The 14674-nt window shown below is 41.8% G+C and overlaps 1 protein-coding gene across 3 annotated transcripts in view; it reads right to left on the reverse strand.

The window, feature by feature from the left end:
• The window catches only part of FGFR2 (fibroblast growth factor receptor 2), a 105340-nt gene extending 91115 nt beyond the window's left edge, over positions 1–14225 (reverse strand). For all 3 annotated transcript variants that reach the window (XM_081912672.1, XM_081912671.1, XM_081912670.1), the window contains exon 1: positions 13950–14225. In XM_081912672.1, coding sequence (XP_081768798.1) covers positions 13950–14124 — 175 coding nt within the window. In that variant the 5' untranslated portion in view covers positions 14125–14225. The remainder of the gene's footprint in view (positions 1–13949) is intronic.
• Between the last annotated feature and the right edge of the window lie 449 nt (positions 14226–14674).

The following is a 14674-nucleotide window of genomic DNA, read 5'->3' on the forward strand; positions in this document are numbered from 1 at the left end:
CCTTTCCCCCTTACTCAGAGCTAAAATTCACCTTACTCAGGCAAAGATGCCCCGTGGTCAGTATTCCATACCTGAGCATAAAACCATAGAAACTTTGCCACTGTGCATGCCCCAACTTTTTACTTTGGTATCAGTGAGAAACTGAGAGGATTCCTTCGATTCCGAATTTTACTGTGTTGAACGGAGAGGTTAAAAACCATGCTGAAGTCAATGAAGCAGCAACATTATGGAAGAGAACGCCCGTGAACCCAGTTTTCTGCCAGCCTAGAGTACATTCTGTTGATCGGGTTTTGGGGGGCAGGGGAAGGAGGAGTATATTTTCTTGTTGACTTCAGACAGCTGCCTGTCCTATTAGCAGGCGAGATGATAGGGTGCAACCAGATCTGGGAGAAAGAAGCCAGAGCATGTAGGCTGGTCTGGTGTAAGGGAGAGACAGGGCAGGTGTTAGACACTGTGCTTCTCAAACATGGGTCCCCAGCTGTTATTGGACTACAACTCCCATCATCCTTAGCTAGAACAAGTGGTCATGAATGATGGGAGGAGGAGTTGGAGGTTTTCCTGTGTATGAACAGGCACACATACCTTTATAAGTTTAAAATATAGTCATACCTTGGGTTACAGACGCTTCAGGTTGCGTTTTTTCAGGTTAGAGACCCGCCAAAACCCAGAAGTACCAGAACGGGTTACTTCTGGCTTTCGGGGGTCGTCCATGCTCAGAAGCGCCGAATTGCAACCCATACATGCGCAGACGCGCCACTGCGGGTTGCGAATACTGCAGGTTGCGAACATGCATCCCGCACAGATCACATTCGCAACCCGAGCGTCCACTACATAACTATTATCCTTTTTTTATTATTTATTGAATTTATGGATTGCTTCCCATGAAAATATCTCAGTGTGATTAACCATTTTTTAAACAATGAAAAAATCATAAATAATAAATTACATCAAATCAAAAACAGCCATGGACAATTCCCCGCTAAACTTCTGTGCACGCTCAGCAAACTGGTCTCAGCATTAAAAAGCTTTGAAACCACATTGTCCATATGTGGGGTTTTCTGTTCAACTATCAACTTTTCCAGCTGTGCTGATGAATATTCAGTAAGCCCATCATAAACATCCTCTTGGACGATGAAAGTCCTCCTCTGCCAAGGACAGCCCTACAAAAAGGCAGTGAGTCCGCCCCCCCCCCTCCTCTAAATACAAAAAAAGACTTCAGTAGCAGAACAATGCAAAGGAAAGGAATTTGGCTGAATTTTCGAACTCTTTGACAAACTACCAAACTCATACGCTGGGAACTTTAATTATAATATACAAGCAGGAAAGTGTGATAAATATGAGATTGTTGTTTGTGCATGGGAGGGGGAGGAGAGCATGGGAACAAAGCTGTTTCTCTCATTGTACTCTGAGGCAGATATATCCAAAACAAAGAGCACATTTTCCAACACTTTTATAGGAGGACTCCTAAATCTGGAAATGCAAAACTGAGACTTAAGAAATCTGCTGTTCCGTTATTACTGATATTTAAGATAAATGCAAAAGGGAAAATGGAGACTCTGCTTCCATTTACAGCCACACAGACTTTCAAGGCTCAAGTTATGGCTGAGGAGTTTTCAGAAGGGAAAAAGATAATGCGAAGCAGCAAACACAGTAAAAACTGGTTCGAGTTATAGTGTGCCTGAAAAACAGAACTGACTACTCATGACCGGAAAGGGGAAACTGGCCCCTTTGGAGTCAGCTGGAATGAACTCCCTCACCAGACACGCTACTCTGCTATAGGTGAGGGATCCTATGTTTCAGACTCCGAACCATATAACTAGCAGGGTAACAGTTCAATGCAGCATGAACTGTGCTTGCATATTAGGTCACATTTACATCACACATTTAAAGCACTATGACACCATTTTAAACAGCCAAGAATTCTGGGAGCTGCTTAGTGCTCTGAGAGTTGTTAGGAGCCCCCCTATTCCCCTCACAGAGCTGCAATTCCCAGAGTTCCCTGGAAAGACGGATTGCTGGTTAAACCACCATCAGAACTGTAGTTCAGGGAGGGGATCTGAAGTCTCCAAGGTCCTATTTCAGCTTGTGCCCAGGGAAGGTCTCTGTAAATATCATTCAAACATGCACAATGTGCAAGAGACCGATTGTCTTTCCTGCTCAGGAAATGTCTGCAATGGCTTGGCTCTCTTACGCATCCCCTTAGATATGCCCACATTTTACTGGATGCCAAGCCAGGACACCCACCCTCCATTCTGGGCAGAGGAGAAATGTGAAAAGCTTCATTATGAGTAAGGGTGGCTGTAGCTAATACAGGTGTTTTCCTATATATGGGGCAGCTGATGGGGAAGAATATGCCTGCCTTACATGATTTTGGGATGCCACCTCTTTAAATTTGCCAGCCATGTTGTCTTGTGCCATGCCACCACAGTAGCCATTTTCTGACTGGTGTTCACTGCTCTTTCTTGAAATTCCAAATGTGTTCACTGGCCTAAAAAGGTTGACAAACCCTGCTCTAAACACTACACTACTACTCACACACTTCAGTGCTTTGAATATCCAAAAGTGCCATACAAATACTAATTATGACTTTTATACTGATACCATCTGCCCTGCGTGAAGGATGAAGAGAGAAGGGGAAACAAACAATACCACACCAGGGCCTGCTCCGGAGACAGGCTGTCCCCTCCTCACTACAAGGCCAGCTGGCACCATCTGCCCTATAGGAAAAGACATGTGGTGTTGGCTCTTGTTTCTTTGCCTGTTGTTTTCTTTTGTGAGTGTGTGGTTCTTGGTGTATCTGTTGTGTTTTATAAACGATGTTAGCCACTTTAAGAAACCTAGTCAAAAAGCAGGGTATAAATCTGCTAAGTAAATAAATAAATGAACTCTGTATGACAGGAGTCTCACCCCCACCCACCCCAGGGAACCAACAAGAGGAATCAACAAGAGAAACCAACAAAGATCCAAGTATTCCATCCGAAGAACAATAAGTGACAAAACAGAGGACCCAGTTCTAAAATGCAGTGTAGCAGGAAATTACTCCACAGGACTATACTGCAATGATCTTGGCCCCAACATGCGCAAGTCTACCATTACCTTGTCACCAGCTTTACTGCAGGGCCAAAATGGATGCAGCAGAAACAAACCTAGTTGCCAAAGCATGAACATGCATAGAAAAATACAACATTTCACTCAGAAGGTGTGAATTTCATTGAATAATTTAACCAGCTAAGCCCAGTTCCAATAAAAATAAAACAATACTGCACCATACTGCTCTTAACTCAAGAGTATCAAGTCACAGTATTTTCACATTGTGAAAAGCAGCCCGCATTCAACCTAACTAAAGCCTTTCAATGACTTTCTTCGATGCTGTCATATGAAAAGAATATTGCACTTGGGTGGCAAGTTGTGGCCAGCCAGGACAATTGCTCCACAAAAGTCAGAGCTAATCACTCACACCTATTAATCACTCACTATTCCATTACGATTTTGACAAGATTTGCCCCATCAGTGGTAGGCACCCATGAGGTCTCTCATTTTCCCCAGGATAGACACACTCGGCTACCTTAGCCATTTAAACTGCTTAAGCAGGCTTGATATTAGGAGAGCCTGACTAGCTATTACCTTACACATGCTGAGATTGAAGGGCATCATAAAGCTAAATGACAGAGACATGACTATCGTGTCTTGCCTATTTAGCTGACATGGAGGTGCATGACTTTGAGTGTTTTAAAACCCAAAGGTATCATCTCTGCCTTGGCCTGCTTTGTGACAAGAGAACCTGAAAATGTGTGCACACAACATTAATCACAACTTAGCTGCACAGTGGGACCCACACAAAATGTAAAACCTTTATTGGCCTTTTAAAAACCGATTAATATTCTGTGCTGAGGACCAAACTAGTCACAAAAGAGCAGCCTTTTGTTTTAGGTTCAGTTGCTGCTGAGTGCCTACAAAGAACAGAGCAAGAAGGAATGAAAAATGCAGCATAGGCTGAAGTGAGGGAAGTTGAAGTGGAACCTTCCCAGGACTGTGCTTTCCGTCCATCCCCGGAAACCATTTTAGAGCCATTTGTCTTTTAAAAGCTTAAAAACTATATAGGCTCTGTTGACTGTGTGCCTGTGAATGGTGTATGTGACTCAAACTAAGCCTGCAGCCCGCAAACCACTTAGTAACATCAACAACACAGAAAGTGATCTGAGCATTGTAGCCTAAGTATTATAAAGAGAAGACATTGTCATAATTAAACAAGGCCACCCTTCCTTATTGAGGTGGCCTACCTCACATTTGGGGGCAAAAACACACACACAATGGGTTGAAGCATGAACTAGTGCAGTACAATCCTATATATATTTACTTGGAAGTTCAATGGGGTTTACTCACACATAAGTGTGCGTAGGATTGCTCTCTCAATTATAGTACTGTAACCTGAAACTCTCACTTCCAATGAACTGATTTTAATTAACTGGCCTCGTGATAATTTTGCTGACTTTCTATGGCCACTCAGCCAGTATTCCAGCATCGTTTCAGCCTTAGAAAGAAAGAAACTTTTCCTACGACCTTCACCATTTTCAAAACAGCAATTTCCAGATATCTTGCTCTATTACCTATACTTAAATTACACAGTCCTTTTCTTTATAAATCTATTTCCAAATAAAATATTTACTTTAAGCAGGAATTAAATATCTGGTTAAATGAGGTACTAAAAGTAAGGAGATTAAAATGTTTCTAGCAAAGTTGGAAAAGGGGGTCTACAAAATATTAAGTGTCACGCTGCACTTATTACGGGTTCAGATTGACCATTTGTTGCCTCATCCATTATAAAACCATGACTTCCCTTAAGAACTCTGGTCCTGTCAGCATTTTCATGGTAAACTCTCTTGTCGCTTGTAAAATGTAATTACAAATTCTCCACAATAAACGATTTTAAAATTTGGCTATTTCCCATTTTAATCATCGGTCTATGGAAAATAACTAAGAGTGAAGGGTTCTAAGGAGGCTATGTAGGATGTTGGATGTAGGATGCCATGTGGGGGTTCCATGAAGCAGCTTCCCCAACCTGGTGCCCTTACCATTATCTCTAAAGGTAAAGGGACCCCTGACCATTAGGACCAGTAGCGAACGACTCTGGGGTTGCGGTGCTCATCTCCCTTTACTGGCCGAGGGAGCCAGCGTACAGCTTCCGGGTCATGTGGCCAGCATGACTAAGCTGCTTCTGCCGAACCAGAGCAGCGCTCAGAAACGCTGTTTACCTTCCCGCCAGAGCGGTACCTATTTATCTACTTGCACTTTGACGTGCTTTCGAACTGCTAGGTTGGCAGGAGCAGGGACCAAGCAACGGGAGCTCACCTCATCGTGGGGATTTGAACTGCCAACCTTCTGATCAGCAAGCCGTAGGCTCAGTGGTTTAGACCACAGCGTCACTCGCATCCTTTCCCCATTATCTCTAGCTCCCTATTATCTCTAACCATTGCCCATGCTGCCTGGGGATATTGGGAGTTCAGCAACCTCTAGAAGGCACCAAATTTTTCTTTTGAAAACAGCAGGAAGGAAAACTCCTACCTGCGAAGGCAGGAAATGGAACTGGACCAAGAGGGTTGTCTCTCCCCTGAAGTATCCCTCAAAGCTTTTTTTTTCAGACTTCCTACCAGTGGGTGGAGACAACCCACATCATGGATCCCAACTCTCCCCTACAGGAGGTGGTTATCTTCCCTTAAACAGAAGAAGTTGCCCTCTACAGACAAAAATCATTGGTCCATCTACCTCAGGACCGTCTCTATACTGACTCACAGTGACACTCTGAGTTTTCAAACAAGGATGTTTTCCACGCCTACCTAGAAATGCAAGAGATTGAATCTAATCACTCCTGCATACAAAGCATATTCTCTAAAAGTGAGCCAGTGAGTTAGATCTGAAATATAGCCATCCAAAATTAGTAAATGTAACTAAGTTCCTGAATTCAACATACAATTTTAAATGAAAAGCACAGCTGCTGAATCTGAAATGCAAGGCTTATATTAAAATCTAGGGCTGTATGCAGGAACTCAGATGCCAGTGGTGTCTGAATGCATACACACCTCATTCCACAAAATCCTGACATTTGGTCCAAAATTACCAATCTCTGCAGGAATTGTAAATTTCAAAACTTTGAAATTTCAAAAAAAAAGAAAAGAAAATTGTTTCACACAAATAGTTTTGATTCTAACATATGGCAATTAATAAAAGCCCTTTGCTCTTGTTCACTTCTACAGCATTCCCTAGTAAGATCCATGAGAGAAGACTCACAAGATCATAATCTGTGAACATCTGAATGCTTCTGTTCACAGTATAAACTTCTTTGAAAAACAAAATGGAAGTTTGGAGGCAACCAAGACAAGAACTTAAGCTTGGAGTCCATGATATGGCACCAATAGGGGCATAGCGCCCGCAGATACACATTACCTTGGCACCTGTGAAGACCCCCTAATTTTTAATGAAAAAAACCCCTGAGCTTTTACCAAGGGTGGTCCTAAGTGGCTAGAATGAAAAGCAGTCATCCAAACACTCCACCTTAACCCTAACTCTAATCCTAACCCTCTCTTTCCCAATAAAGCCTTTGGCCCCCGCATAGATGTGTGTTCCTCTTGGGTCTTGCATGCTTTTAAATTTTTTGTCTATTCTTTGTGTTTTGCCCAGTTTAGTATTTGCCCAGTTTGTGTTTATTTAGTAGGAGCACTTTGCCTGTTTTGTAAGGGAGATGCTGTCTACTCCCCCCCCCCCTGTTTTATTGGGGGCGGGGCTTGTTTGAAGATGGAATTCTAAGCATCACCAGTTTTCTTCCGTGAAATGGATCCTCTGAGGCCCCCGTGACAGTTTGCTGTGCCCTTGAGCCAAAAAGGTGTCCCTGGCTTAAAAACTGTACCTTAGGAAGATTGTAAATACTTTTGTTTTCAAAAATGAGAGAGCAGTTTAACTTAGAAATGGTTATATTTAAAAACCCAGTGACAGTTTGTCTGTACACCAGCTGAAAAGGGATTTAAATGCCAAATTAACTAGCCCAGCAGGTTTCTCAACAGACAACGTGAGTGAGAGAAGGTCAAGAGTGAGCTTGCTATTTATCAAATACATGTCTAAACTAATTATTCAATTCAACGAAGTTGTCTTTCAACCAGTATGTGCGGTCAAACCTCCCATCCTTAAGGGTTAACTTCATTAGGGTTCACTCTGTGACAAGAATGTTGATCAGGTTTAAAAGCCTCTCTCAAGACACAAGGAATTCCACTTACACAATGCAGAATTAATACAGATTTCCTGCTTTAAAGGAACTAGCAAAAAGCAACTGTAGGAGGCAAACTGCAGCTCAAGTCTCACTTTTTATCAGGAAGAATCACTCCAGGGTGATTTACCCTATGATTGACATGTTGGAGATTCCTTAGAATACAGCCTCATGTGGACCGATCAAGATTTACCGCATTTCCCAGAAAGTAAAATTTTACAGATGTTCAAAAATAGCTGTGCAGAAGAAAACTTACATACAAAAAAATTAACCTCTTAGCTTCCATTCTAAGTCATAAAAAGAAAATGGGGGGAAGTAGAATGATACTACTTAGCCATGAAGCTCTAAGGGTGACCTTGGGTTTCCCACTCAGCCTAACCTACCTCACAAGGTTGTTGTTAAGATAATATGGTGGGGAGAGAACCATGTACACCACCTTGAGCTCGTGAGGAAAGGTGGAATACAAATGCCATAAAGAAAGAAAATAAATAATATTTCGCTAAGCCTACTCTCTTTCCTTTTATTGACACAATGCATGTGTACAGAGGCGTACAATGTAAGAAAAGCACCAGTACATTGTCAGTTGTCTGTATTTAATATGTGGCTAAACTGCAAACAGGGGGCTCGGGAAAACCCTCCATGTCCCAAACCTGTGCTCAAAAAAGCAACTGCGTATAGGAATCTGAAATCATAATTGTGTCTAGGATTTTTTTAAAATTAAAAACCTTGTCCCCTCTAATTCAAGCACCATTTCCCAGTCCAGCAAAAGTGCCATGCGTTCAGTTATATGCATTCTACCATGAGAGTAACAATTATTAGAACTCATGTTGCTGTAAGGAAAAGCGGTGGAAATTAGTTATATTTTAGATCAGGCTTCCTCAACCTCAGCCCTCCAGATGTTTTTGGCCTACAACTCCCATGATCCCTAGCTAGCAGGACCAGTGATCAGGGATGCTGGGAATTGTAGTCTCAAAACATCTGGAGGGCCAAGGTTGAGGAAGCCTGTTTTAGATCAAATAAAAAGAACCCCTGCTAGTTTGTATCTAACAGTGTTACTCAACTGATGGATAAGGCTTCCATCATGTGGGGGCGGGGAGCAGTTTCTGCTGTTTCCCATTGTCCCCTCTCCCCTGCAGCCCCTACTCCTAATATGCTCCAGTGGGTTCAGGGACCCTCCAGAGCAGATTTAAGAAGGATGCAGGGGCTGTGGTAGTGCTGTGGGAATCACCAAAATTGCTTCCCTCATTGTTCTGCTGAAAAATGCCTTATATCAGCTGACAGGACCAGAGGATACAACACAGCAGTTAGTACGGTACTTTGTAGTCGTATCTGTTGGAGAAAGAGCTGATGCTAGGATTTTGAAGGCAATGGCCAGGAAGAACTTATGCCCAGTTACAATCTACCAGAAGACCCTCAGTGTTCAGCCATGGGCTGCTTGCACAATAGCAAAGACCATAGTGGCATACTTTTGGGTTGTTGAGCCAGGATTCTTATTATTGTTAAATTTGCTTACATTTTGCCCATCTAAATTTTCCAGCAATGGCATTTGCTCAGTTCGCATACAGAAATTCCACAGCATTCCATGCCTTGTTCCACCTGGAAGAAATTCTAGCACAGATGGCAATGTTTTAATATTATCTAGATGAGATTAGATACTTGGGATTCTAATAACAGGCCCCCAAAACTGGGAGCTACATGCTGGTGTTTCTTAACTACGTGCAGCCTAGCTCTGCAGTTACTCATGTTACTTTATGGCACTTCACAACAGAATGCCGTTGTTTAGTCATCTGGGGCTGTGCTGGTAATACTGGGTTGTCATCGTGACTATGCTTGGCAGCAAACTTGATACCACAAGGTGCAATGGCGTGCTTACAGCAAACATATTCCGGTGTACAAATATGGTTTATTATTTGCACAACAGCAGTGCCTGAAGGCTGCTCTCAAGACTGGGGTCTCATCCATTACTATGCAAACAGCAATTAAGACAACATTATGAGAAACTGGCAAGCAAAGAACTGATCATCGACACATGTAAAAGTTACTTAACCACCTTGAAAATGTTCCCATCAAAATAATGCCATATAGTGGGTTTAGTAGCATCTACTAATCAAATTAACTGAATTGTTAGTAAGTCATCATTCATGAATGAAAGCACATATTCAATCAGATATTCTAAATGCCAAGCGTTTTGAAGTCCCTGAAGATGTGCTAAGACAGAAGACCCAACGGGACTCATGAGAGTCTGTTAGGTATACCCTTTCATAAATGGTGTTGCTTCATTTAAAAATCCATGCTTGGAAGTTCACTGGAGTCCGTCCTTGAATTTTAGGAGAAATATCTTAAAAATGAGAAGGTAAGGTTCTTCATCATGGAGCCTACATGAAGGTGCACCTCAAGGATGCCCTTGGCCACAACCACTACCTGCTTTTCCAGGTGTAGTACCACAAACACCAAAGTGTCCCTGAAATGTTTTAATGTTCAATTGCTGTAAGAGGTTTTGGACTTCATATTCTATAAATGAGGCACACTATAGTCACAACCACACCATACAGGCATTCCTGGGAACTGTAGTTCATTAAGGGTCCTAGAAATTGTAGCTCTGTGAGGACTCCCCTAACAACTCTTTACAAACTACAGTTCCCAGCATTCTTTTGGCTGTTAGGGTGGTATAAATGTGCTTTAAATGTATAATATGCATGTGACCCAAGTGTAGTAAACGAAGGGGAGAAAAGCTACTATACCCCTTACCTGGGAGTAAGCCTCACCTCACTGAACTCAATGGGTCTTACTTTGGAGTAGAGATGCTCAGAGGATATGACTGTGTGCTCACCAGTTAAGTATTAAGATGCTATAATATCTATGTGATGTTCTGAGAACTTTCTCTTCAAATAAAATAATATGTTCAATTTCTTTGCAGTTTAAAAATCATTTTATAATAATTTTGTTTGATGAGGTTAATCCAAATTTAATCTGATCTTACACTCACATTTTTAGAAGAAGTCCCAGGCAAACTTTCCTGGGAGTAAACCCCATTTTACATGGTGGGAGTTGCTCCTATGTAAGCATGTGCTGGATTCTGATGTTAACCCAATTCACTAAATAATTCCTTTACAGTCACACGAAGTGTCTTACATTCTATTCTTGACTCAAGTAGTAAGGCTTAGGGGGATGCTGAGGGGTCTTTAGACCTCCCCAGAGAATAAGCATGGTTTTTTTCTCTGCAAAATGTACCATTGAAAAAACAACAACAGCGTAAAAAAGGAGTGTTTGCAAAAGGAGCTGAGCAAATTATGGCGTTTGAATTCCATTATCATCCCACACTCCTGCATCTCTTCTGCCACATGAAAGTTCTTATTATGCCATTAGGTTTGGAAGCCTGTTTTCTCTCTGCTAGTAATTCTCCAGTGTTCTCACATCTGAAATTGTTTCATATATGTAAACGACATTTCTGCCGCAGGGGAAAAAAATTGGTTGTTTTTCAATAATGCCACATGCTGATAAGATCCAGACTCTGTACAGTGAATATCTAGTCCAGAAGCAAGATGCTTTTAAAATGCACACTCCCTTCAAAGAGCTAATCAGAAGATAACCCCCACCCCTAAAAAGAACAAATAACTACTATGATGACCCCAAAGAGTGGATTCTTCCTTTACTACAACATTCTGTGCTGTGCTGTAGAAACATCCCTGCCACTTTAAGCCTATGATCAGGGGGCTTAGAATAGGAAGCAGCCAGCAAAGCAAATTACTGAACATAAACCAAGAAGCACACAAAACCTTAAACTTTCTTTGGAAAACAAGTATAGCAGGCTGCTAGCCCTCACGGTTGCAGAGAAAATCTTGAACACATGTTGGTAATTTATCAGAAGAAATATGGAAAATGCATTGTTTTTCCATTCTGTTTCTACCCTCCCAGCACCTTCTCCCAAAACAACCTCATAATATTGCTAGACACCTTTTCATTCCAACTTTCCCCCCTCCACTATTCTAGTCTATACTGATGGCAGCAGCGACTGCTGGTAGTGGAGGAGGGAAAATGAACAGCATAGTAACATCAGGACACAGGATAAGTTGTTCTTCATATTATGCTAGGGCTTTATCCCTGATCCCTGAATTCCTCTCATGAACGCTGGCTGGCTGGGGCTGATGGGAGTTGGAGTCCAACAAGGTCTGGAAGGCCTCTGTGGAGGGACTAGAGGACCAATAAGATATCCAGCTGCCCTTAAAACAGCAGGGCTTTAGTTGGATGCATTCCCAAGGAATCAAGCTGCAGGTGCATGCCTTAAACATGTCATGAGTCCTGCCTCTTTTAATCTCACCCAATCAAAAAAGCCATCTCTAGTGGGCTCGGCTGAAGACAGGCTGCGCTATCACTACACTTCATTAAGATTTCTTCTTCTTCTAGAAATGCATAATTCAACCGGATCACCAATGTAAATAAATTCTAAGAATTGATTCTCAATTTCTGGGTATCTCTAGGAAGGCATAATTTCATATACAGAGTAAGCAAAAAGAAACAGAATCAATTATGCATTCCAACAGATGGAAGAGAGGGGTGGGATAGGGGGGAAGCAAGCCATAGTCTTATATGATATACAGAGGCCAAATCGCCTCAACAAAGCATCTGGGAGAGGACACGTTTCATGAACATTAGACTGATGAGATTGTTTTGACAGTTCAGTTAATATAAATGTGTTAGCTCATTGTATTACAAGATAACAGCAACTATATTAAGAATGCACTAGCCCCCTTACTGTGAGGCCCAGAAGGTGGGGAGGATAGAGCACAGGGGCCCTCTATCCCATTCAGCATAATGCAAACTTTCTTACTCCCAATACATACACTGTAATCAAAAACATCATCTTAAAATTCCAAAAATACCACAGATTGAGGAACTTGGGAGCCTGGATGTCCCTAAACGAATATCAGCTCCAGAGGAGAGCTCCAAACGATTACAGCTGCAAAAATCCTCATTTGTACAAGACACAATAGCAATTTGAAGTGTTGTCATTCTTCTGTGTTTTCTTTGGCATGCACCGGCATGCAGATTTTGTTTGGATTTCAGAACACCCCCTGTAGCGTTTGCACCGCAGGATTTTTCTGCGGCTTAGAAACAATAAGGGGAAAAGTCGCTAGAAAACTAGCAAGAACCAAACATACCCACACAAAAGGGTCCATTTTTCCATGAACAGGCCAACACAACACGCTACTCATGGACTAAATGTGGCCCCATATGTCTGTTTTTGGGGCCCACCAAGGATTACCTTCACATGCACCATTTATCAACTCGGTGCTGTCCAAGAGTTGCCGTCTTTGAATATTCACAAGTCTTTGGCACAGCTTCCCAAATTCTGGGGTGCACTTTTTGGCAGTACCTCCACAGCCCTAAAACCTCCCTTTAGACACTGCATCTTTCTGGGGATGGTATCCACAGATTCTCCAACCCCCAATGGCACAAAAGATGCCAGTACTACACACTCATGAGCTAATAATAATTGGAATAGGGGGCTTGGGATGAAAGGAAATGCAACAGAGAAATCCTTAGCAGGTGCGTAGATAGTAATAAATGCTAATGCAAATCTAGTGATGTAGACATCTATGAGTCCAATAAACATGGCATTGCTCTGTCAAGTAAATTAAGATATATAAACATTAATTGTGCTGCATGTGGTTCATGAGACATCTAAAGGTCACCCCCAATTAATGATAAGTGGTAATAAAATGGCTTTTGTGGTCATTTTTGAGCTATGCATCTCTTTTTAATAGACTACCTGTGGACAAAATTACAATGAACAAACAGAAAGGGGTTGTTGTTTTTTCAAACAAGAGACACACTCTTTATGCACAATGTTGCCTTTTTTGCTCTGAAATAGCTCAGCATGAAATTTTGGACTGAATCCCAACAGACTGCTGTTAAATACTATGGTTTAGAAGGCCTTATTCCTCTTGAGAAATGACTAAAGCCTTATGTGACGATGGATACCCCAGTGTGAGCCCCTTACAGTCTTTTTTCATGTTACTGATGTCATGTTTTAAGACTTAGTACAGGAGATGATGACCTTTCAGAAATCAAAGCTTAGCTCAAACAAAATTCATGACGTTATTTGTAGGCTTAAGTTGTCAAACAATAAATTAAGCTCCCTATTTTGCAAAGAAGTACACATCTCCTTAACCAACCAAGAAACAGTGCAAACCTATAAATGTCTATTCAGCAGTAAATCCCAGCTTTCAGTGGCTTTTCTCCCAGTTAAATGTGTACAGAATCGCAATCTTAACTTTCTTAAAATAGTAGTAGCTTACTTGCGAGTTCTAAGGCGGAAAGCTTTGAAAATACTTGTTCTAGGGGTCACACTATAACCAACATGGTAGTAACATATATGTTACCAATACATCCTCCTATATTTTGTCCATAGCCACATTTTCTCCCTTAGCACTGTAGCTAAAATAGTCACACCTGGAGTTAGTCACAGCATCATTCTTCTGTTGGGTCCAATAGAGCAGTGTCAATGGTAACAACACAGGTGACAGAAAACTAAGTTCCTGTGTGGAGGAGTTTCCACAAGTCACACAAGTGATGAGATCACCTTGGTGCTGGTGGTACATGGTTATTTATACAGAGCCTGAACATCCTCGGAAATTAATGACCCCATTCAAAAAAACAAAACTTAAACAAACAAACAACAACAGTGACTCACCTTCAGGTTCCAAAGTGGTGTCTTCACCAACTAAATTGTATGATGGCCGAGCCAACGAAAATCCAGCCATGGTGATCACCACCAGGCAGATAAGGCAACATGAATTCCAGCTGACCATCTTCTCAATGCCAGTCCCTGATCCTCTTCCATACCTCCATGTGGACTTTACTCCCATCTGAGCTCCTCTACGCAAGCATGGGCTGAAAGGAGCACCTTAAGCCTTGATAATAAGTACCTTCTTACTCCCGATTGCTGCTGGAAAAGGAGAAGGACATTTGGTGAGTTAAGGAAACCAGAATTTCTGCATTTAAACTGCACAATCCCCAATCATGCCTCCGTTTTCATCAATCGTTCATACATATCCAGGACCTGCTTCATTTTTAATTTTTAATTTTTATTATTTTTGGAGGACTCCAACACAGGAGGTTCCCTGGAGTCCCGAAATGAGTTGGAGGGAGAAGTAACATAAGCAACAGGTTGGGTAGGAACCGGGTGCAAGCCTGTGTGAGCCAAAAAGGCTAGAGAAGCACAGAAAGGATTATAAGGAAGCTCAGAGCAGGATTGCCTGGGTGTTTGCTGATAAACTTTCTCTTCTGTTGGAAATCCTTCACTCCATCAGAAACTGCTACAAATTGCACATCATTAAGCTTTAGCTTCATTTTCAAATGGATCACCTAGGGCTGAAGAAATATAGTCACAGTGGTCAAATACTAAGTCCATTCTTT

Source organism: Podarcis melisellensis, assembly GCF_964234715.1.
Source record: "Podarcis melisellensis genome assembly, chromosome: 5".
Taxonomy (NCBI): domain Eukaryota; kingdom Metazoa; phylum Chordata; class Lepidosauria; order Squamata; family Lacertidae; genus Podarcis; species Podarcis melisellensis.